The sequence below is a fragment of the Protopterus annectens genome, chromosome 1.part1, assembly GCF_019279795.1.
Source record: "Protopterus annectens isolate FY-2018-M chromosome 1.part1, PAN1.0, whole genome shotgun sequence".
NCBI lineage: Eukaryota > Metazoa > Chordata > Ceratodontiformes > Protopteridae > Protopterus > Protopterus annectens.
In genome coordinates this window covers 1,566,979,635-1,567,003,634 of record NC_056726.1, presented here as the reverse complement: position 1 = coordinate 1,567,003,634, position 24,000 = coordinate 1,566,979,635, and the positions used below count along the sequence as shown (strand labels likewise).

General features: G+C 35.7%; 1 protein-coding gene across 3 annotated transcripts in view; it reads right to left on the bottom strand.

Annotated features, from left to right (window-relative positions):
• The window catches only part of LOC122811408 (myomesin-3-like), a 482,129-nt gene that overhangs the window by 65,552 nt on the left and 392,577 nt on the right, over positions 1-24,000 (bottom strand). For all 3 annotated transcript variants that reach the window (XM_044083257.1, XM_044083248.1, XM_044083240.1), the window contains one exon: positions 9,441-9,494. In XM_044083257.1, coding sequence (XP_043939192.1) covers positions 9,441-9,494 — 54 coding nt within the window. The remainder of the gene's footprint in view (positions 1-9,440; positions 9,495-24,000) is intronic.

The window sequence follows — 24,000 nt, the reverse complement described above, 5'->3', positions numbered from 1 at the left end:
TTTTTGAAAATGCACTTTCGTGAAAAAGCAAGTAAGCGAACAGCAACGGAGCTTATTACTTTGATCGCAGCACAGTGGGGATAAGGGAATTTTCCCTTTTCCCCACTGTAGTGTGATCCTGGGATGAGAATATAAAGGTGGGGGGGTATGGGGGGCACAGGGGGATGCAGGGGGCTTGCCCCTGCATAAATGTAGTTAGTGTTGCAGGGTTTTTTGTGTGCATTTTTTTTTTGTGTTCACTTAGTTTCCTTTTTGTAAAAGTACATTTTCGATGCACTTTCGGGAAAAAGGAGTAGTGAAATTACATTTTGTAGAAACGTAATTTTCGTTCATGGAAATGAGACCCATATATATATATATATATATATATATATATATATATATATATATATATATATATATATATATATATATATATATATATATATATATATATATATATATATATATATATATATATATATATAAAATATATATATGTGTGTGTGTGTGTGTGTGTGTGTGTGTATAATATGTGTGTGTGTATGTCTGGTAATGTGGGCAGCATGGAGGCTTTCTTTACAAAAACATAGTTGTTAATATTTCTTTTCTGGATTTTTTTTTTATGTTACTGCAATTTGCCATTCGAATTTATTATTTTGATGGAGTGCTTCATTGGCTTAGGAATCAATTGGTTGTTCATAAATCCTGTGACATGAATCCTTACTTTTGGCTTCAGTTAAATAAAATCTCATTTCCTTTTTATTGCATTGTAAATCAGCAAGAATTCATTATAACAAAACAACACAATCAACTAAGAACAATAAAACTATATAGCGTCCATAACAAAATGCATTATTATATAAATCTATTAAAACTTTTCCAATAGACCTTTAAGTTTTAGCCATTACAATTGTTTATGAGTAATGTTACACATTCTAGCATGAACAGTTTGTATTTCCCAACTGCACACATTTTTTGCTAGACAAATGAATTCTGAAAAAGAGAGGATGTTTTTAAATTTCCAATAGCGTGATAATTCTTCTTGCAATAGCTAGAAGAGACCAAAGGACAGGCACTTGCATTTTTGGAATGGAATCTGGAATTAGAGCATTGAACAAACTTAATGAAATGGTACCAGTGCAATTGTCTGACCATTATGCTTTAACAAAATTTCTGAAATCCATCCAAAATGGAACAACCATTTTGCATTCTAAAGCCATATAGAAAGAACAAATCAAAAATTTAAAAAATAATAAGGCCCCTGGTTTAGATGGCATATTTCCTGCGTTATATAAATTAATTCTGGATAACACTTTAAGAATTCTTTTAAGAGATTTTGAAGAAGTCAGGACTGAATAAATTATTTTCCCTCTTGGAAATATGAAGTGCTATCTCCTATTTAAAATCTCATTTTCTAAGCACCACAAGTTTTTCAGATGCCAGACCCCACTTCAGTACAGCAGACAAGAACAATGAGAACTAATTTGATTGGTTGAGACTGAAGTCTAAGAATGTTGATACCACCTTAACTTTTTAAACAGGTAAAACTCAAGTTACCTACTTTCATATCTAACTTCTCTAGTGCACACTGCAGAGTGCATTCTTTTCAATCTTACCTTTAAGCATCCCTGTTACTAGCACTTTCTCTAATACCTAAAAAGATCATCTTTACTTGACTCCAAGTAGACTTTTCTCTATCTGTTAAACCTAGCACTTGCTCCTACAGTACTTATTACCTTGATACGGCACTCTTATAGATAGCACCCTAAAAAGGCAAACCCCCATTTTTCGGTCACCCACGTCCCCCGGAATCTCTTTTAAAGTTTTTTTGTCTAGTCCTTCTAGTATGTCGAGGGATCAGTTGCTAGTGTCCTCTCCTGCTCAGCTGGTGAACCTGGGAATATTGAGGCAATGTTACAATTGCCTCATGTACACAGACAACCCTCTCCTCCTCCCACAAAACACAAATACATGCGAGAGATGCAACTATAAGGCCAAACTGGAGGCTGAGCTCTCTCAACATAGGACTGGCAAGACCAGTCAGGAGGAGAAGGTTACCACACACACTATAGACCCAGTCTCACATAGTACCATCACAACCTCAAATCATACACATAAACACACAAAGACATACTCGACTCTGATTAAAAATCTACCAAAACAGCAGAGGCCACCAAAGCAGACACCCAAACAACCACCACCTCAGAACACAACACCTGCAACACATAGACCTCACAGTCAGAGTGTCAAACAGTCACAGCCCTTAAGGCCAAACACAATGCCAGACACACTAGTCATTGGTGACTCCATAGTCAGACACACTGATGTCCCGCTCACCAGACTGAGTAAGGAGAAGGTCACAGTAAGCTGCCTGTCGGGCGCTAGAATCCGCCACATAACGCAAGCACTCAGGTCTCTCAACAGCAGGTACAAATACGACTCAGTCATTGTCCACGCTGGTGTAAGCGACCTGAGACGCACCTCCTTGGACTACATGAAAAGAGACATTGAGGAGCTCTCTGATTATGTAGCCCAGGCAGGTATGACCCTGACCTTGAGCAGTATCCTACCTTCACCAAGAATGATGCCACAATACAGAGATAAGATGATCAGCTTTAACAATTGGCTTAAACTCTGGTGTCATTCAAAGGGGATCAATGTCTGTCTGCCTGGGATGACATGCTGGACAAGCCACGCTGCTTCGCAAGGGACGGCTTGCACCTGTCACCCTGGGATTCCGGATATTGGCAAAGGCTCTTGCCACCCCATAGTGCCTTTTTAGGCAAGGCTCAAATTCTAAACCTACCACCCTAGAACACAAAAAAGGAAAAAAAACTAAGGGTAATGCTGCTCAATGCCAGAAGTCTAAATCTCAAAACGCACGCACTCAAGGCCCTTCTCAGTATGGAGAACATCGATGTCTGTGCAGTGACAGAAACCTGGTTCAAGGCTCCTGAGAGCACCCCAGCACTATCAGGTTTTACCTCTTATCATGCGTTCCGGCCCCAAAATCCGGACAATACCAAGAAAGGAGGTGGGGTATCCATATTCATCAAAGACACCCACACCTTAAGACTGGTGGCAACGCACGATGCATCGGAGACCATCCAGGTGCAATTAACCATAGGCAAGACTGCTCTACAAATTGTAGCATGTTACAGGCCACCCTCACAAACTCAGGAACCTCACATGGCCTTCCTGAAAACACTAGAGGGGATAAATGTATCACCAAACACCATCATACTAGGTGACTTCAATTACCCTAATATAGACTGGGAACACTACTCAAGCCCAAACACCCTAGCCCAAAAGTTCCTGGAATTCATAAACTCAAATGCCATGGAACAACTAGTCACCATCCCCACAAGAGGAGAAAACATACTTGATCTCATCATCACGAACATGGGAGCACAATGTTCAACACCGAGTATACCCCTCACTGGTGAGATCAGATCACAAACTAATCTCGCTGGAGGTCCTCATCCCACCCCACCTGAAATAAAAAAGACCACAGTAAAGAACTTCTAAAGCCGACTTCACACTTCTAAAGACTAGTGTGGTCTCCTTTAAGGCCCCCGAGCCGGCGGAAAACAGTACTCAAGCCGCTGAATCACTTACAAATGCCTTCTACCAGCACCTGCAGGACTGCATGGATAAGGCAATCCCAAGCAAAACAAAGACTCTTTGTACCAAAGGCAAGCGTCCAGTCTGGTGGACCCCAGCCATAAACAAACTCTACAACAAAAGGAGGAAGCTACTACAAGATAGAGCAAAATCCTTAAAAGGTAAGACACCCTTGATCACTATAAGTAAAAAACTAAGAGCTCTCATAAAATCATCCAAAGCAAATTTTGAGAGAAAAATAGCTAAAGACTCAAAAGACAATCATAAGGCCTCTTTAGCTATAGTTAGAAACCTGGGAGGAAACTCCCAGATATGCTCAGAACTAGTTCAAAATGATGTGAAGATTACTGATCCTACAGACATTGCCAACATACTGGCTGACAGGTTCAGTGCAAACTTCTCCCTCCCCCAAAAGGAGAGATATCTATACCAAGCGATTGCAGCCCCCAAACATCTCCAACGCCCAAGTGAGAACTGCTCTCTCCAAAGCAAAAACACAGCATCCATGGGACCTGATGGTGTCCCGGCTGTGTGCTCCACGAACTCAACGAGAATTAAACCCACAGCTAGGACAGCTGTTTAATCATAGTCTTACCTCTGGATACGCACCCAGGAGTGGCACACTGCAACTGTGGTCCCACTTCACAAAGGCGGTGCCTCCACCGACCCTGGAAATTACCGCCCATTAGCTTGACAAGCCTTATCTGCAAAGCCATGGAGAGGATCATAATGGACCTCATAAATAAAGACATAGGGAATTTGCAGACTTTGGATCCATCCCAGTTTGGCTTTGTCAAAGGCAGATCATGCCTTCTAAACTTGGTTGACTTTTTTTGAAACAGTCACCAAAGCCATTGATGAGGGAAAGGCAGTCCATACAGCCTACCTCGATCTGGCTAAGGCCTTCGATACAATACCCCACTCGGGTATCATTGAAAAACTCATCAGCTTAAATGTTAACCCATACATCACAAGATGGGTTGCAAACTGGGACAGAACCCACAGGGTCAGAGTTGCTGGCGCCATGTCAGACTCAAAGCCTGTCACAAGTGGTGTACCACAGGGCTCAGTCCTGGGCCCACTCTTGTTTGGCATCTACTTTTCCGAAGTACAAGCAAACACAGGAGGGTTATGGCTGACAAAGTTTGCAGATGACTGCAAACTGGGCGCCATAGTAGAAAACACATCTGACACAGATATCCTTCAGAAGGGTCTCACAGAAATGGATAACTGGTGCCAGAGCCATGGCCTAAAGTTAAATGCCAAAAATGCATAGTCATACCCTTCGAAAAACAAGGTTACCCCTAGCTACCAAATAGGTGATTGATACTAATTGTATAAATGTGAACACATTAACATGGTTTGTTTTCTTGTATAGAAATGTATGTTTGCCTATGTTTTAAGTGATACTTCAATAAAGGTGTTAAATGTTAAATTAAAAAAAAAAAAAAAAAAAAAAAAAAATATATATATATATATATATATATATATATATATATATATATCCATCTCTGTCTTGCTCTCTCTCTGTATATATATATATATATATATATATATATATATATATATATATATATGGGTCTACCTCAACCCATCAAATTTACGTTTCTATGAAACATAATTTGGCGATTCCTTTGAAAGTGCATTTTTGAAAATGCACTTGGCATAAAACAGCGAACAACAGCGGACTTATTACTTTGATCACAACACAGTGGGGATAAGGAATTTTCCCTTTTCCCCACTGTAGTGTAATCCTGGGATGAAATATAAAAGGTAGGGGGTATGGGGCACAGGGGGATGCGGGGCTTGCCCTGCATAAATGTAGTTAGTGTTGGGGTTTTGTGTGCATTTTTTTGTGTTCACTTAGTTTCCTTTTAAAGTACATTTTCGATGCACTTCGGAAAAGGAGGTGAAATTACATTTTGTGAAAGCGTAATTTTCGTTCATGGAAATGAGACCCATATATATATATATATATATATATATATATATATATATATATATATATATATATATATATATATATATATATATATATATATATATATATATATATATATTGTGTGTGTGTGTGTGTGTGTGTATATAAAATGTGTGTGTGTGTGTGTGTGTCTGGTAATGTGGGCAGCATGGAGGCTTTCTTTACAAAACATAGTTGTTAATATTTCTTTTCTGGATTTTTTTTTTATGTTACTGCAATTTGCCATTCGAATTTATTATTTTGATGGAGTGCTTCATTGGCTTAGGAATCAATTGGTTGTTCATAAATCCTGTGACATGAATCCTTACTTTTGGCTTCAGTTAAATAAAATCTCATTTCCTTTTTATTGCATTGTAAATCAGCAAGAATTCATTATAACAAAACAACACAATCAACTAAGAACAATAAAACTATATAGCGTCCATAACAAAATGCATTATTATATAAATCTATTAAAACTTTTCCAATAGACCTTTAAGTTTTAGCCATGACAATTGTTTATGAGTAATGTTACACATTCTAGCATGAACAGTTTGTATTTCCCAACTGCACACATTTTTTGCTAGACAAATGAATTCTGAAAAAGAGAGGATGTTTTTACATTTCCAATAGCGTGATAATTCTTCTTGCAATAGCTAGAAGAGACCAAAGGACAGGCACTTGTATTTTTGGAATGGAATCTGGAATTAGAGCATTGAACAAACTTAATGAAATGGTATCAGTGCAATTGTCTGACCATTATGCTTTAACAAAATTTCTGAAATCTATCCAAAATGGAACAACCATTTTGCATTCTAAAGCCATATAGAAAGAACAAATCAAAAATTTAAAAAATAATAAGGCCCTGGTTTTAGATGGCATATTTCCTGCGTTATATAAATTAATTCTGGATAACACTTTAAGAATTCTTTTAAGAGATTTTGAAGAAGTCAGGACTGAATAAATTATTTTCCCTCTTGGAAATATGAAGTGATATCTCCTATTTAAAATCTCATTTCCTAAGCACCACAAGTTTTTCAGATGCCAGACCCCACTTCAGTACAGCAGACAAGAACAATGAGAACTAATTTGATTGGTTGAGACTGAAGTCTAAGAATGTTGATACCACCTTGGATAAAACATTTGATTTAGTCCTACGAGAGTCTCTTTCTGTTCAAGATCTTGTAGTCCTAAAATCATTCTGAATGATGTCTTGCCCACGCGAAACAGCACCTTCCAGGATATGGATTTATGAAGAAACCTAGAAACATGTCCAGCTGCCTCAAAACTGAACTTGATACTTCCTTTTTTGGCCGCACTGAAGAAATTAAAGCTTAGAATATATAATACAGGACAGTTAGGAGTGTCACCCCCTTAATATGTCCAAAGCCCCACACAGGAAAAGATGAATTTTTTGCATTTTCATTTTTAGTTCATTTGTAACGTATTTTAATGAGTTGTGAAGATGGTAATATAATCATAAAATTCAAATTCCAGGAAGAAGCTTATTTACTTCTAAAGTAAATTACTTCACAAAACAGTCATATGGTCTAAGTTTGGTCTCTACTCAAATGTGATTGTAGGAAATAGCTTACAGATGCAGTTGAACTTTTATAGCTTAGCCTTATTGTAATTTTATACAAAATCTTAAATTATTATGTCAAAAAGTTTTGTTACTATTATATATCTTTAGGTTGAATAATAATCTAATACAAGAACACAATTCAATTTTGAACGGCGAGTCTCTAAAAAGGCAGATACTGTATAGTCTAGACTGAAACAAAATGTTTCATTATTCAGATTACTGTATGGCCCATTCTTCCATTTTATTTTTCTGTCTGCCTTGAGAATTGTAAGAAGATATTTTCTAGATTCAAAAATAATTTATGGTAATTCATAATGATAAATAATTTATTGATAAGATCACCAGAGTGGTACAACTGTCCACGAACACAAGACTATTTATAAATCTTGATCCCGTCTTTGAATGACTTTTACTGTATGCTGAGTCATTCTTAGATATATGGTAACGTGGGAGTTGTGATGGTTGATGATCACCAAACCCAATCAGGAGCTGTTGCTTTATGTGATCAAGTCTAGTCCACTTTGTTGACAACTTGACATTCATTTGGTGACCTCAGTCTTGTTGTACTGAAGCTATCAACAATGCAGGCCCATCAAATAAGACGACAAACTAAGGTAAACTTGTTAACTAAGTCATCAACAGTCTGCAAATTTATAGAAATAAGCATTATTGCAAAGGGGCAAGCATCTCTGCACCCCAGTATGAGGAACTGCATTTCCTGCACTCATTTTAGTTATGTATTCTAACACAAAAATGTTATTATCTTGTAGAAAGTGAAACAGTTTGATCTCTGTATAGAGGGATGTTCCCCTTGATTCATGATAACAGTCAACTAAACAACCCACTGATTTTACTCACTCAATTAATGGGACACTCATCAAAAGCAACTTGCCAACAAAGCTCCCAATGAGTTATTCTGTAATTTCAGAACAAGATGTAGCCATATATTTGAAGTAATTGCATTCATATTAAACTGGAAAGTAACCCTCACTAAATTTTGTAATTAATTTTAATTAATAACATTTTAGTATGTTTGTCTGTTTTTATTTGTCATTAAGATGTTGAAAGAATATACATAATGCCAAAACAATTTATTAATTTCTGATGCAGGGTTCATGAGGATGAAAAGGACAGGTTGTTTTCTGACTAGAAATTGTTCTAAATCTGGGTACAGACATCTGCATTATGCTTTTGCAAGACAATTCTGCAGGAAGGAGAATTTTTAAGAAACAGATGCTGTTTCTGTCTCTCCTATGAAAGAAACTCTACATTGTCCAACTAATGCAACTCTCTTAATACAATGAAATGTAATTTGCACAAAAAACTGTTGTAAGTAAGAAAGAGATTTCATGAGTTATAATGTTTGAGAGACAACTTAATTCAAGTACGAAATGTTACATCCTAGTTCTTATATAGGTATTAAATGCCATTATATGATTGAATACAGCTCAGACCTGGACAGCTACATTATGTTTTCTGTTGCAACTTATTATAAAACATTATTTATTTAATTTTATTCTATTTTATTAATTTATTTAAGCTTTTCAAATGTTTAAAATCTAAACACTGCACAGACAAAAACAATATAGTGTATTAAAAAGCATCAAGTGTGTAGGAGTCAAATTGCAGGATATGTAAAGATAAAAATGATATAAGTTAGAAATGGAGTACAGTTTTCTTATTTAGTCCAGACAAACTTTTCTGAAAAGATGGGATTTTAGAAGCCTCCTAAAAGAAAATGTGAAATTGCTAGCCTGAATCTGGGAAGGTATCTGATTCTACAAGACTGTGACAAAACATGTAAAGGAAAAAATCTGCCAGAAGTATCTAAACCTGTCCATGGAATTAGTAGTAGCCTGTCACCTGGGGAGCTGAATTGTGTAGGATAGCATAATGCTGCAGTGATTAATTTTAGATAGGCAGAACCAAGATTGGGAAGGGCACTGTAGGTGAGAATCAAAGTTTTTAAGTCCACATCTGACTGCTATTGGCAAACTATGGAGATCTTGGAAGGCCAGTGTAATGTGACTGTTTGTAGGTGTACCAGTCAGTAACCTCAGAGAAGAGTTCAGCACTTCACCCAGATGAGCCTGGTTGCCATTCATTAGCAGATGTTATTGACTGTTGCCACTCTCACACACACCCACATACTCACACACACACACACACACACACACACACACACACACACACACACACACACACACACACACACACACACACACACACACACACACACATGTACGCACGCACACATGTATAATATACAAAATAAGGGACTACTATTACCTTCCAGCTCATCCTTTGTAACTGTAATGGTCTTCATATCATCTAACGGGATAACTAAAAAAAAAAAAGTAAATGTTGCATGGCTGTGAGCACATTATTTATTTAACATTTTCCTCAAGAAACTGCATTCAAATGATAACTTATTTTCACATTGTCTTTTAACAGCAATTTGTTAAAACATGGCAGAAACTGTATGCTAGTTTATCAGAGGACTATTCTCTTTAAAGGGCTGTACAGTGTTACTGTATTTTTTACACCCTTTACAGTGAATGAAGAACAGCCCTATCACAGCAAGAAAAGTATTTACATGCTTAGAGGACATAAAAGAAACAAAAGCCTGGAAGTCATATTGAGCAATATATTTGACAGGCTCCGGTGTAGGTAATGCTGTTAAACATGTCAAAATTCATTGGTTGTAGTATTTCATATTCCAGGTGCAGTTGGTTAACTTCTTCTTCTTCTTTCAGCTTTTTCCCGGTTAGGGGTCACCACAGCGGATCACATGTCCGCTCATGATTGGCAGTGGAGTTTTACAGTGTCAAGTTGCCAGCCCAGCACCCAACCTTCCACGGAAGGCACACACATGCATGCACTCACACCTAGGGCCAATTTAGAGTGTCCAATCCACCTATAGCATGTCTTTGGGATGTGGGAGGAAACAACAAATACCGTGAAATATGCACGTTGAGAATGCACTGATCCTAGATCATTCTAGGAATCTATCAAAAGCTATACCCTTTATTTCTTCAGATTACATATTTGCTCATCACCCTAAAACACAAGACACTTTACGACAGAAGAAACCCTGCAGGTCAGCTGTACCGATTCATTGAGGCAGAACGTATCACCATTTTTTTGGATCTGTACACATCAGTACCACCAAATATAGGATACATTTGAATCCTATTGGTTTCCTAACAGCTTTAGAACCATCACAGATAGTGGGTTGCATTATATTTAAATGCAGAATGATCTTTTGGGATTTAATCAAATAGGGCATGACATTAGAAGGTTGTTTCTTTTTTGTACACTTTTGAAACAGTCTCTATGGTGTCCCTTGAAGTCTCACAAACCCAGTATGTCAATATACTGGGTCCAAAAACAAATAATGAGGAAACATCTCTGTGTGGAAGATCTAAGATCCCCTAGAGTTCAGGCACCTCAAACCTTTAGGTGCCTGAACTCTCAGTAATTTTATGTCTTACACACAGATACATGTCCTCATTATTTGCTTATTTATTTATTTTTGTACACTTTCTGTCCTTACTGCATAAGAAACCCACCATTATAACCACAAATGTGCACAATCCACAAATTGTTCACATGAAATGGCTTCAGCAAGAAACAATGATAAATGATGAAAATGAAAACAAAACTACCCTTATTTTTTCCCTCAACATCGGATAAAGAAGCTGTAATTAACAGTGATTATGGGCAAATCCATCCATCTATCCACAATCACTTTTTCCCATGTTTGCACATTGGGTCATCTATCCACAACCACTTTTCCACATTTTTGCACATTGGGTCATCTATCCACAACCACTTTTCCCCATTTTTGCACATGGGGTCATCTATCCACAACCACTTTTTTCATTTTTGCAAATGCAGTCAGCATGTCACTTCAGCAGTTACAACAATCTTGAGCCATGGTTCACACCACTAAGTGGCTAGCCCTGCCATAGTTGTTCTTCCATACTACACACACACACACACACACACACACACACACACACACACACACACACACACGCGTGCATCCAGTCCCCCTAGGGCATGTCTTTGGAATGTGAGAGGAAACTGAAGCACCTGGAGGAAACCCACATGAAAACAAGGAGTTCATGCAGATTCCACACATTAGGCACCTTGTTGGCTGATAATAATAAAGAGAGTGAATGATCATATGTGTGCTCTTACACTGACGTCGTTGGTGTGGAGAGGTCAAGAGAGGTCATGTGACCATGTGCTTTATAATAAAGGAGGAAGCGATGGTTGTTCCCCTCTTCTGTTTTTAACCAGATTGATTGCCTTCACGTGTGTTTATTTTCCTTTGTAAATGTATGTCTAACCCGACTTTCTTACCTTTAAGATGATACCACCAACAGGTTATGGGCCCAGGAGGGGTGTAGGAAGCCGATGGCACAGACTATGTTTCGACAGAGATGGAAAGAATTACGAGTTGTGGGAGACAAAGTTTCTGGGGAACTTGCATTTGCTAGGGCTGAAAGACGCCATTTTGCAAAATGTGCAGCAGGATGCAGAAGATGACGAGAATGAGGAGGAAGGCGACAATGATGCTGAGAACAATGAGGAGGCATATGCAGAACTAATGCAGTTCTTAGATGACAAAAGTTTGACCCTCATCATAGAGAAGCTGCAGACGACGGTAGAGAAGTGCTCCAGATCCTGAGAGACCATTATGCCAGAAAAGGGAAGCCAAGGGTAATTAGCTTATACATCAAATTAACAAGCCTCCAGAGGGCCATCAGTGAAAGTGGCACAGACTATATTATTAGGGCTGAGACGGCCATTACGGCACTTAGAAATGCTGGGGAGAAGCTCAGTGATGGATTACTAATTGTGATGATCCTAAAAGGGTTGCCTGAAACTTTTAAACCATTTGCAGTACACATCACACAAGATGATGATAAGTTGGGGCTTTAGTGTGTTCAAAACAAGGTCGAGAAGCTATGAACATACCGAGAAATGTAATGCCAACGTAAGCAATGATAATGTGATGAAAGTAATTGGCCTTGCAGAAAAGAGTAAAAGCAGAGATTATATGCTATGGCCGTGGCCAAAAGGGACATAAGGCACAAGAATGCCAGAGAATATAAAGGCCAGAGACAGTGGTGTAGTTTCTGTAAACACTCTAGCCACAGGAACAGTAACTGTAGATGAAAGAAAAAAGATAATGAAAACAAGTAACTGATGCGGATGATAACACATTTGTCTTCAGAATAAACGAGCATCAAATTCATAAGTTAAAACAGAAGGGATTAATGGTTGACACTGGCAACATATCACACATAATTAACGACCTGAAAAGTTTAAATGTTTTGATGCAACTTTCCAACCGGAAGAACACATTGTGGAATAAGCTGACGGAATGAGAACTTGTGGGGCCACACAAAAGAGAGGTAATGCAGAGGTATGGCTGCAAGACACAGAAGGGCGAAAAGTAAAGGTGATGATGACTCGGGCTCTGTATATCGCGATGTATCCACAAAGTATTTTTTCTGTTAAGGCAGCAGCGTCCAAGGGGGCCTCAATCAACTTTAAACAAGGCCGGGACCAACTCATCTATAAAATCTGCACCAGGTTTGACATAATTGAGTGAGATATACTCTATTATTTAGACACATACAAAAACGGCACCAGGTTTGACATAACTGAGTGTGATAGCCACACACCAGCTTTGACATAATTGAGTGTGATAGACTCTATTATTTAGACACAAACAAAAACGGCACCAGGTTTGACATAATTGAGTGTGACTGACTCTATTATTTAGACACATACAAAAATGGCACCAGGTTTGACATAACTGAGTGTGATAGACTATATTATTTAGACATATAAAAACGGCACCAGGTTTGACATAATTGAGGGTGATCAACTCTATTATTTAGACACCTACAAAAATGGCACCAGCTTTGACAGAATGGAGTGTGATAGACTCTATTATTTAGACACATATAAAAACAGCACCAGGTTTGACATAATCATGTGTGATAGACTCTATTATTTAGACAAATATAAAAATGGCACCAGGATTGACATAATCGAGTGTGACAGACTCTATTATTTAGACACATATAAAAACGGCACCAGGTTTTACATAATCGAGTGTGACAGGCTCAATTATTTAGACACATATAAAAACGGCACCAGGTTTGACATAATTGAGTGTGATAGATATTATTTAGACACATATAAAAACGGCACCAGGTTTGACATAATTGAGTGTGATAGACTCTATTATTTAGACACATACAAAAACGGCACCAGGTTTGACATAATTGAGTGTGATAGACTCTATTATTTAGACAAATATAAAAATGGCACCAGGTTTGACATAATTGAGTGTGATAGACTCTATTATTTAGACACATATAAAAATGGCACTAGGTTTGACATAATTGAGTGTGATAGACTATTATTTAGACACATATAAAAACGGCACGAGGTTTGACATAATTGAGTGTGATAGACTCTATTATTTAGACACATAAAAACGGCACCAGGTTTGACAAAATTGAGTGTGATAGACTCTATTATTTAGACACATATAAAAACGGCACCAGGTTTGACATAATTGAGTGTGATAGACTATTATTTAGACACATATAAAAACGGCACCAGGTTTGACATAATTGAGTGTGATAGACTCTATTATTTAGACACATATAAAACGGCACCAGGTTTGACATAATTGAGTGTGATAGACTCTATTATTTAGACACATATAAAAATGGCACCAGGTTTGACATAATTGAGTGTGATAGACTATTATTTAGACACATATAAAAACGGCACCAGGTTTGACATAATTGAGTGTGATAGACTCTATTATTTAGACACATATAAAAATGGCACCAGGTTTGACATAATTGAGTGTGATAGACTCTATTATTTAGACACATATAAAATGGCACCAGGTTTGACATAATTGAGTGTGATAGACTCTATTATTTAGACACATATAAAAATGGCACCAGGTTTGACATAATTGAGTGTGATAGACTCTATTATTTAGACACATATAAAAACGGCACCAGGTTTGACATAATTGAGTGTGATAGACTCTATTATTTAGACACATATAAAAATGGCACCAGGTTTGACATAATTGAGTGTGATAGACTCTATTATTTAGACACATATAAAAATGGCACCAGGTTTGACATAATTGAGTGTGATAGACTCTATTATTTAGACACATATAAAAATGGCACCAGGTTTGACATAATTGAGTGTGATAGACTCTATTATTTAGACACATATAAAATGGCACCAGGTTTGACATAATTGAGTGTGATAGACTCTATTATTTAGACACATATAAAAACGGCACCAGGTTTGACATAATTGAGTGTGATAGACTCTATTATTTAGACACATATAAAAATGGCACCAGGTTTGACATAATTGAGTGTGATAGACTCTATTATTTAGACACATATAAAAATGGCACCAGGTTTGACATAACTGAGTGTGATAGACTCTATTATTTAGACACATATAAAAACGGCACCAGGTTTGACATAATTGAGTGTGATAGACTCTATTATTTAGACACATATAAAAACGGCACCAGGTTTGACATAATTGAGTGTGATAGACTCTATTATTTAGACACATATAAAAATGGCACCAGGTTTGACATAATTGAGTGTGATAGACTATTATTTAGACACATATAAAAATGGCACCAGGTTTGACATAATTGAGTGTGATAGACTCTATTATTTAGACACATATAAAACGGCACCAGGTTTGACATAATTGAGTGTGATAGACTCTATTATTTAGACACATATAAAAATGGCACCAGGTTTGACATAATTGAGTGTGATAGACTCTATTATTTAGACACATATAAAAACGGCACCAGGTTTGACATAATTGAGTGTGATAGACTCTATTATTTAGACACATATAAAACGGCACCAGGTTTGACATAATTGAGTGTGATAGACTCTATTATTTAGACACATATAAAAATGGCACCAGGTTTGACATAATTGAGTGTGATAGACTCTATTATTTAGACACATATAAAAACGGCACCAGGTTTGACATAATTGAGTGTGATAGACTCTATTATTTAGACACATATAAAAATGGCACCAGGTTTGACATAATTGAGTGTGATAGACTCTATTATTTAGACACATATAAAAACGGCACCAGGTTTGACATAATTGAGTGTGATAGACTCTATTATTTAGACACATATAAAATGGACCAGGTTTGACATAATTGAGTGTGATAGACTCTATTATTTAGACACATATAAAAATGGCACCAGGTTTGACATAATTGAGTGTGATAGACTCTATTATTTAGACACATATAAAAATGGCACCAGGTTTGACATAATTGAGTGTGATAGACTCTATTATTTAGACACATATAGAATCGGCACCAGGTTTGACATAATTGAGTGTGATAGACTCTATTATTTAGACACATATAAAAATGGCACCAGGTTTGACATAATTGAGTGTGATAGACTCTATTATTTAGACACATATAAAAACGGCACCAGGTTTGACATAATTGAGTGTGATAGACTCTATTATTTAGACACATACAAAAACGGCACCACGTATGAGATAATTGAGTGCGATAGACTCTATTATTGTGACACATATAAAAATGGCACCAGGTTTGACATAATCGATTGTGATAGACTCTTATTTAGACACATACAAAAATGGCGCCAGGTTTGACATAATTGAGTGTGATAGACTCTATTATTTAGACACATATAAAACGGCACCAGGTTTGACATAATTGAGTGTGATCGACTCTATTATTTAGACAAATATAAAAACTGCACCAGGTTTGACATAATTGAGAGTGAAAGACTCTATTATTTAGACACATATAAAAATGGCGCCAGGTTTGACATAATTGAGTGTGATAGACTCTATTATTTAGACACATATAAAAATGGCACCAGGTTTGACATAATTGAGTGTGATAGACTCTATTATTTAGACACATATAAAACGGCACCAGGTTTGACATAATTGAGTGTGATAGACTCTATTATTTAGACACATATAAAAATGGCACCAGGTTTGACATAATTGAGTGTGATAGACTCTATTATTTAGACACATATAAAAATGGCACCAGGTTTGACATAATTGAGTGTGATAGACTCTATTATTTAGACACATATAAAAACGGCACCAGGTTTGACATAATTGAGTGTGATAGACTCTATTATTTAGACACATATAAAAATGGCACCAGGTTTGACATAATTGAGTGTGATAGACTCTATTATTTAGACACATATAAAAACGGCACCAGGTTTGACATAATTGAGTGTGATAGACTCTATTATTTAGACACATATAAAAACGGCACCAGGTTTGACATAATTGAGTGTGATAGACTCTATTATTTAGACACATATAAAAATGGCACCAGGTTTGACATAACTGAGTGTGATGGATGCTATTATTTAGACACATATAAAAACGGCACCAGGTTTGACATAATTGAGTGTGATAGACTCTATTATTTAGACACATATAAAACGGCACCAGGTTTGACATAATTGAGTGTGATAGACTCTATTATTTAGACACATATAAAACGGCACCAGGTTTGACATAATTGAGTGTGATAGACTCTATTATTTAGACACATATAAAATGGCACCAGGTTTGACATAATTGAGTGTGATAGACTCTATTATTTAGACACATATAAAACGGCACCAGGTTTGACATAATTGAGTGTGATAGACTGTATTATTTAGACACATATAAAACGGCACCAGGTTTGACATAATTGAGTGTGATAGACTCTATTATTTAGACACATACAAAAATGGCACCAGGTTTGACATAATTGAGTGTGATAGACTCTATTATTTAGACACATATAAAACGGCACCAGGTTTGACATAATTGAGTGTGATAGACTCTATTATTTAGACACAATTAAAAACACCAGGTGTGACATAATTGAGTGTGATAGACTCTATTATTTAGACACATATAAAAACGGCACCAGGTTTGACATAATTGAGTGTGATAGACTCTATTATTTAGACACATATAAAAACGGCACCAGGTTTGACATAATTGAGTGTGATAGACTCTATTATTTAGACACATATAAAACGGCACCAGGTTTGACATAATTGAGTGTGATAGACTCTATTATTTAGACACATATAAAAATGGCACCAGGTTTGACATAATTGAGTGTGATAGACTCTATTATTTAGACACATATAAAACGGCACCAGGTTTGACATAATTGAGTGTGATAGACTCTATTATTTAGACACATATAAAAATGGCACCAGGTTTGACATAATTGAGTGTGATAGACTCTATTATTTAGACACATATAAAAACGGCACCAGGTTTGACATAATTGAGTGTGATAGACTCTATTATTTAGACACATATAAAAATGGCACCAGGTTTGACATAATTGAGTGTGATAGACTCTATTATTTAGACACATATAAAAATGGCACCAGGTTTGACATAATTGAGTGTGATAGACTCTATTATTTAGACACATATAAAAACGGCACCAGGTTTGACATAATTGAGTGTGATAGACTCTATTATTTAGACACATATAAAACGGCACCAGGTTTGACATAATTGAGTGTGATAGACTCTATTATTTAGACACATATAAAAACGGCACCAGGTTTGACATAATTGAGTGTGATCGACTCTATTATTTAGACACATATAAAAGCGGCACCAGGTTTGACATAATTGAGTGTGATAGACTCTATTATTTAGACACATATAAAAACGGCACCAGGTTTGACATAATTGAGTGTGATAGACTCTATTATTTAGACACATATAAAACGGCACCAGGTTTGACATAATTGAGTGTGATAGACTCTATTATTTAGACACATATAAAAATGGCACCAGGTTTGACATAATTGAGTGTGATAGACTCTATTATTTAGACACATATAAAAATGGCACCAGGTTTGACATAATTGAGTGTGATAGACTCTATTATTTAGACACATATAAAACGGCACCAGGTTTGACATAATTGAGTGTGATAGACTCTATTATTTAGACACATATAAAAATGGCACCAGGTTTGACATAATTGAGTGTGATAGACTCTATTATTTAGACACATAAAAACGGCACTAGGTTTGACATAATTGAGTGCGATAGACTATTATTTAGACACATATAAAAACGGCACCAGGTTTGACATAATTGAGTGTGATAGACTCTATTATTTAGACACACATAAAAACGGCACCAGGTTTGACATAATTGAGTGTGATAGACTCTATTATTTAGGCACATAACAAAAACGGCACCAGGTTTGACATAATTGAGTGTGATAGACTCTATTATTTAGACACATATAAAAACGGCACCAGGTTTGACATAATTGAGTGTGATAGACTCTATTATTTAGACACATATAAAAATGGCACCAGGTTTGACATAATTGAGTGTGATAGACTCTATTATTTAGACACATATAAAAGCGGCACCAGGTTTGACATAATTGAGTGTGATAGACTCTATTATTTAGACACATATAAAAACAGCACCAGGTTTGACATAATTGAGTGTGATAGACTCTATTATTTAGACACATATAAAAACGGCACCAGGTTTGACATAATTGAGTGTGATAGACTCTATTATTTAGACACATATAAAAACGGCACCAGGTTTGACATAATTGAGTGTGATAGACTCTATTATTTAGACACATATAAAACGGCACCAGGTTTGACATAATTGAGTGTGATAGACTCTATTATTTAGACACATATAAAACGGCACCAGGTTTGACATAATTGAGTGTGATAGACTCTATTATTTAGACACATATAAAAAGGCACCAGGTTTGACATAATTGAGTGTGATAGACTCTATTATTTAGACACATATAAAAATGGCACCAGGTTTGACATAATTGAGTGTGATAGACTCTATTATTTAGACACATATAAAAACGGCACCAGGTTTGACATAATTGAGTGTGATAGACTCTATTATTTAGACACATATAAAAATGGCACCAGGTTTGACATAATTGAGTGTGATAGACTCTATTATTTAGACACATATAAAAACGGCACCAGGTTTGACATAATTGAGTGTGATAGACTCTATTATTTAGACACATATAAAAACAGCACCAGGTTTGACATAATTGAGTGTGATAGACTCTATTATTTAGACACATATAAAAACGGCACCAGGTTTGACATAATTGAGTGTGATAGACTCTATTATTTAGACACATATAAAAATGGCACCAGGTTTGACATAATTGAGTGTGATAGACTCTATTATTTAGACACATATAAAAACGGCACGAGGTTTGACATAATTGAGTGTGATAGACTCTATTATTTAGACACATATAAAAACGGCACCAGGTTTGACATAATTGAGTGTGATAGACTCTATTATTTAGACACATAAAAAACGGCACCAGGTTTGACATAATTGAGTGTGATAGACTCTATTATTTAGACACATATAAAAACGGCACCAGGTTTGACATAATTGAGTGTGATAGACTCTATTATTTAGACACATATAAAAATGGCACCAGGTTTGACATAATTGAGTGTGATAGACTCTATTATTTAGACACATATAAAAACGGCACCAGGTTTGACATAATTGAGTGTGATAGACTCTATTATTTAGACACATATAAAATGGCACCAGGTTTGACATAATTGAGTGTGATAGACTCTATTATTTAGACACATATAAAAACGGCACCAGGTTTGACATAATTGAGTGTGATAGACTCTATTATTTAGACACATATAAAAATGGCACCAGGTTTGACATAATTGAGTGTGATAGACTCTATTATTTAGACACATATAAAATGGCACCAGGTTTGACATAATTGAGTGTGATAGACTCTATTATTTAGACACATATAAAACGGCACCAGGTTTGACATAATTGAGTGTGATAGACTCTATTATTTAGACACATATAAAAACGGCACCAGGTTTGACATAATTGAGTGTGATAGACTCTATTATTTAGACACATATAAAACGGCACCAGGTTTGACATAATTGAGTGTGATAGACTCTATTATTTAGACACATATAAAAACGGCACCAGGTTTGACATAATTGAGTGTGATAGACTCTATTATTTAGACACATATAAAAACGGCACCAGGTTTGACATAATTGAGTGTGATAGACTCTATTATTTAGACACATATAAAACGGCACCAGGTTTGACATAATTGAGTGTGATAGACTCTATTATTTAGACACATATAAAAATGGCACCAGGTTTGACATAATTGAGTGTGATAGACTCTATTATTTAGACACATATAAAATGGCACCAGGTTTGACATAATTGAGTGTGATAGACTATTATTTAGACACATATAAAAACGGCACCAGGTTTGACATAATTGAGTGTGATAGACTCTATTATTTAGACACATATAAAAACGGCACCAGGTTTGACATAATTGAGTGTGATAGACTCTATTATTTAGACACATATAAAAATGGCACCAGGTTTGACATAATTGAGTGTGATAGACTCTATTATTTAGACACATATAAAACCGGAACCAGGTTTGACATAATTGAGTGTGACAGATTCTATTATTTAGACACATCTAAAACGGCACCAGGTTTGACATAATTGAGTGTGATAGACTCTATTATTTAGACACATATAAAAACGGCACCAGGTTTGACATAATTGAGTGTGATAGACTATTATTTAGACACATATAAAAATGGCACCAGGTTTGACATAATTGAGTGTGATAGACTCTATTATTTAGACACATATAAAAAAGGCACCAGGTTTGACATAATTGAGTGTGATAGACTCTATTATTTAGACACATATAAAACGGCACCAGGTTTGACATAATTGAGTGTGATAGACTCTATTATTTAGACACATATAAAATGGCACCAGGTTTGACATAATTGAGTGTGATAGACTCTATTATTTAGACACATATAAAAATGGCACCAGGTTTGACATAATTGAGTGTGATAGACTCTATTATTTAGACACATATAAAAAAGGCACCAGGTTTGACATAATTGAGTGTGATAGACTCTATTATTTAGACACATATAAAAACGGCACCAGGTTTGACATAATTGAGTGTGATAGACTCTATTATTTAGACACATATAAAAATGGCACCAGGTTTGACATAATTGAGTGTGATAGACTCTATTATTTAGACACATAAAAAATGGCACCAGGTTTGACATAATTGAGTGTGATAGACTCTATTATTTAGACACATATAAAACAGCACCAGGTTTGACATAATTGAGTGTGATAGACTCTATTATTTAGACACATATAAAAATGGCACCAGGTTTGACATAATTGAGTGTGATAGACTCTATTATTTAGACACATATAAAAATGGCACCAGGTTTGACATAATTGAGTGTGATAGACTCTATTATTTAGACACATATAAAAACGGCACCAGGTTTGACATAATTGAGTGTGATAGACTCTATTATTTAGATACATATGAAAATGGCACCAGGTTTGACATAATTGAGTGTGATAGACTCTATTATTTAGACACATATAAAAACGGCACCAGGTTTGACATAATTGAGTGTGATAGACTCTATTATTTAGACACATATAAAAACGGCACCAGGTTTGACATAATTGAGTGTGATAGACTCTATTATTTAGACACATATAAAAATGGCACCAGGTTTGACATAATTGAGTGTGATAGACTCTATTATTTAGACACATATAAAAACGGCACCAGGTTTGACATAATTGAGTGTGATAGACTCTATTATTTAGACACATATAAAAACGGCACCAGGTTTGACATAATTGAGTGTGATCGACTCTATTATTTAGACACATATAAAAACGGCACCAGGTTTGACATAATTGAGTGTGATTGACTCTATTATTTAGACACATATAAAATCGGCACCAGGTTTGACATACTTGAGTGTGATAGACTCTATTATTTAGACACATATAAAAACGCACCAGGTTTCACATAATTGAGTGTGATAGACTCTATTATTTAGACACATATAAAACGGCACCAGGTTTGACATAATTGAGTGTGATAGACTCTATTATTTAGACACATATAAAAATGGCACCAGGTTTGACATAATTGAGTGTGATAGACTCTATTATTTAGACACATATAAAAATGGCACCAGGTTTGACATAATTGAGTGTGATAGACTATTATTTAGACACATATAGAAACGGCACCAGGTTTGACATAATTGAGTGTGATAGACTCTATTATTTAGACACATATAAAAATGGCACCAGGTTTGAGATAATTGAGTGTGATAGACTTTATTATTTAGACACATATAAAACCACACCAGGTTTGAGATAATTGAGTGTGATGGACGCTTTTATTTAGACACATATAAAACAGCACCAGGTTTGACATAATTGAGTGTGATAGACTCTATTATTTAGACACATATAAAAACAGCACCAGGTTTGACATAATTGAGTGTGATAGACTCTATTATTTAGACACATATAAAACGGCACCAGGTTTGACATAATTGAGTGTGATAGACTCTATTATTTAGACACATATAAAAACGGCACCAGGTTTGACATAATTGAGTGTGATAGACTCTATTATTTAGACACATATAAAAATGGCACCAGGTTTGACATAATTGAGTGTGATAGACTCTATTATTTAGACACATATAAAAACGGCACCAGGTTTGACATAACTGAGTGTGATAGACTATTATTTAGAAACATATAAAAACCGCACCAGGTTTGACATACTTGAGTGTGATCGACTATATTATTTCGACCCATATAAAAATGGCACCAGGTTTGACATAATTGAGTATGATAGACTCTATTATTTAGACACATATAAAAACGGCACCAGGTTTGACATAATTGAGTGTGATAGACTCTATTATTTAGACACATATAAAACGGCACCAGGTTTGACATAATTGAGTGTGATAGACTCTATTATTTAGACACATATAAAAATGGCACCAGGTTTGACATAATTGAGTGTGATAGACTCTATTATTTAGACACATATAAAACAGCACCAGGTTTGACATAATTGAGTGTGATAGACTCTATTATATAGACACATATAAAAACGGCACCAGGTTTGACATAATTGAGTGTGATAGACTCTATTATTTAGACACAATTAAAAACACCAGGTGTGACATAATTGAGTGTGATAGACTCTATTATTTAGACACATATAAAAATGGCACCAGGTTTGACATAATTGAGTGTGATAGACTCTATTATTTAGACACATATAAAAACAGCACCAGGTTTGACATAATTGAGTGTGATAGACTCTATTATTTAGACACATATAAAAATGGCACCAGGTTTGACATAATTGAGTGTGATAGACTCTATTATTTAGACACATATAAAACGGCACCAGGTTTGACATAATTGAGTGTGATAGACTCTATTATTTAGACACATATAAAACGGCACCAGGTTTGACATAATTGAGTGTGATAGACTCTATTATTTAGACACATATAAAAATGGCACCAGGTTTGAGATAATTGAGTGTGATAGACTTTATTATTTAGACACATATAAAATGGCACCAGGTTTGACATAATTGAGTGTGATCGACTCTATTATTTAGACACATATAAAAACGGCACCAGGTTTGACATAATTGAGTGTGATAGACTCTATTATTTAGATACATATAAAAACGGTACCATGTTTGACATCATTGAGTGTGATAGACTCTATTATTTAGACACATATAAAAATGGCACTAGGTT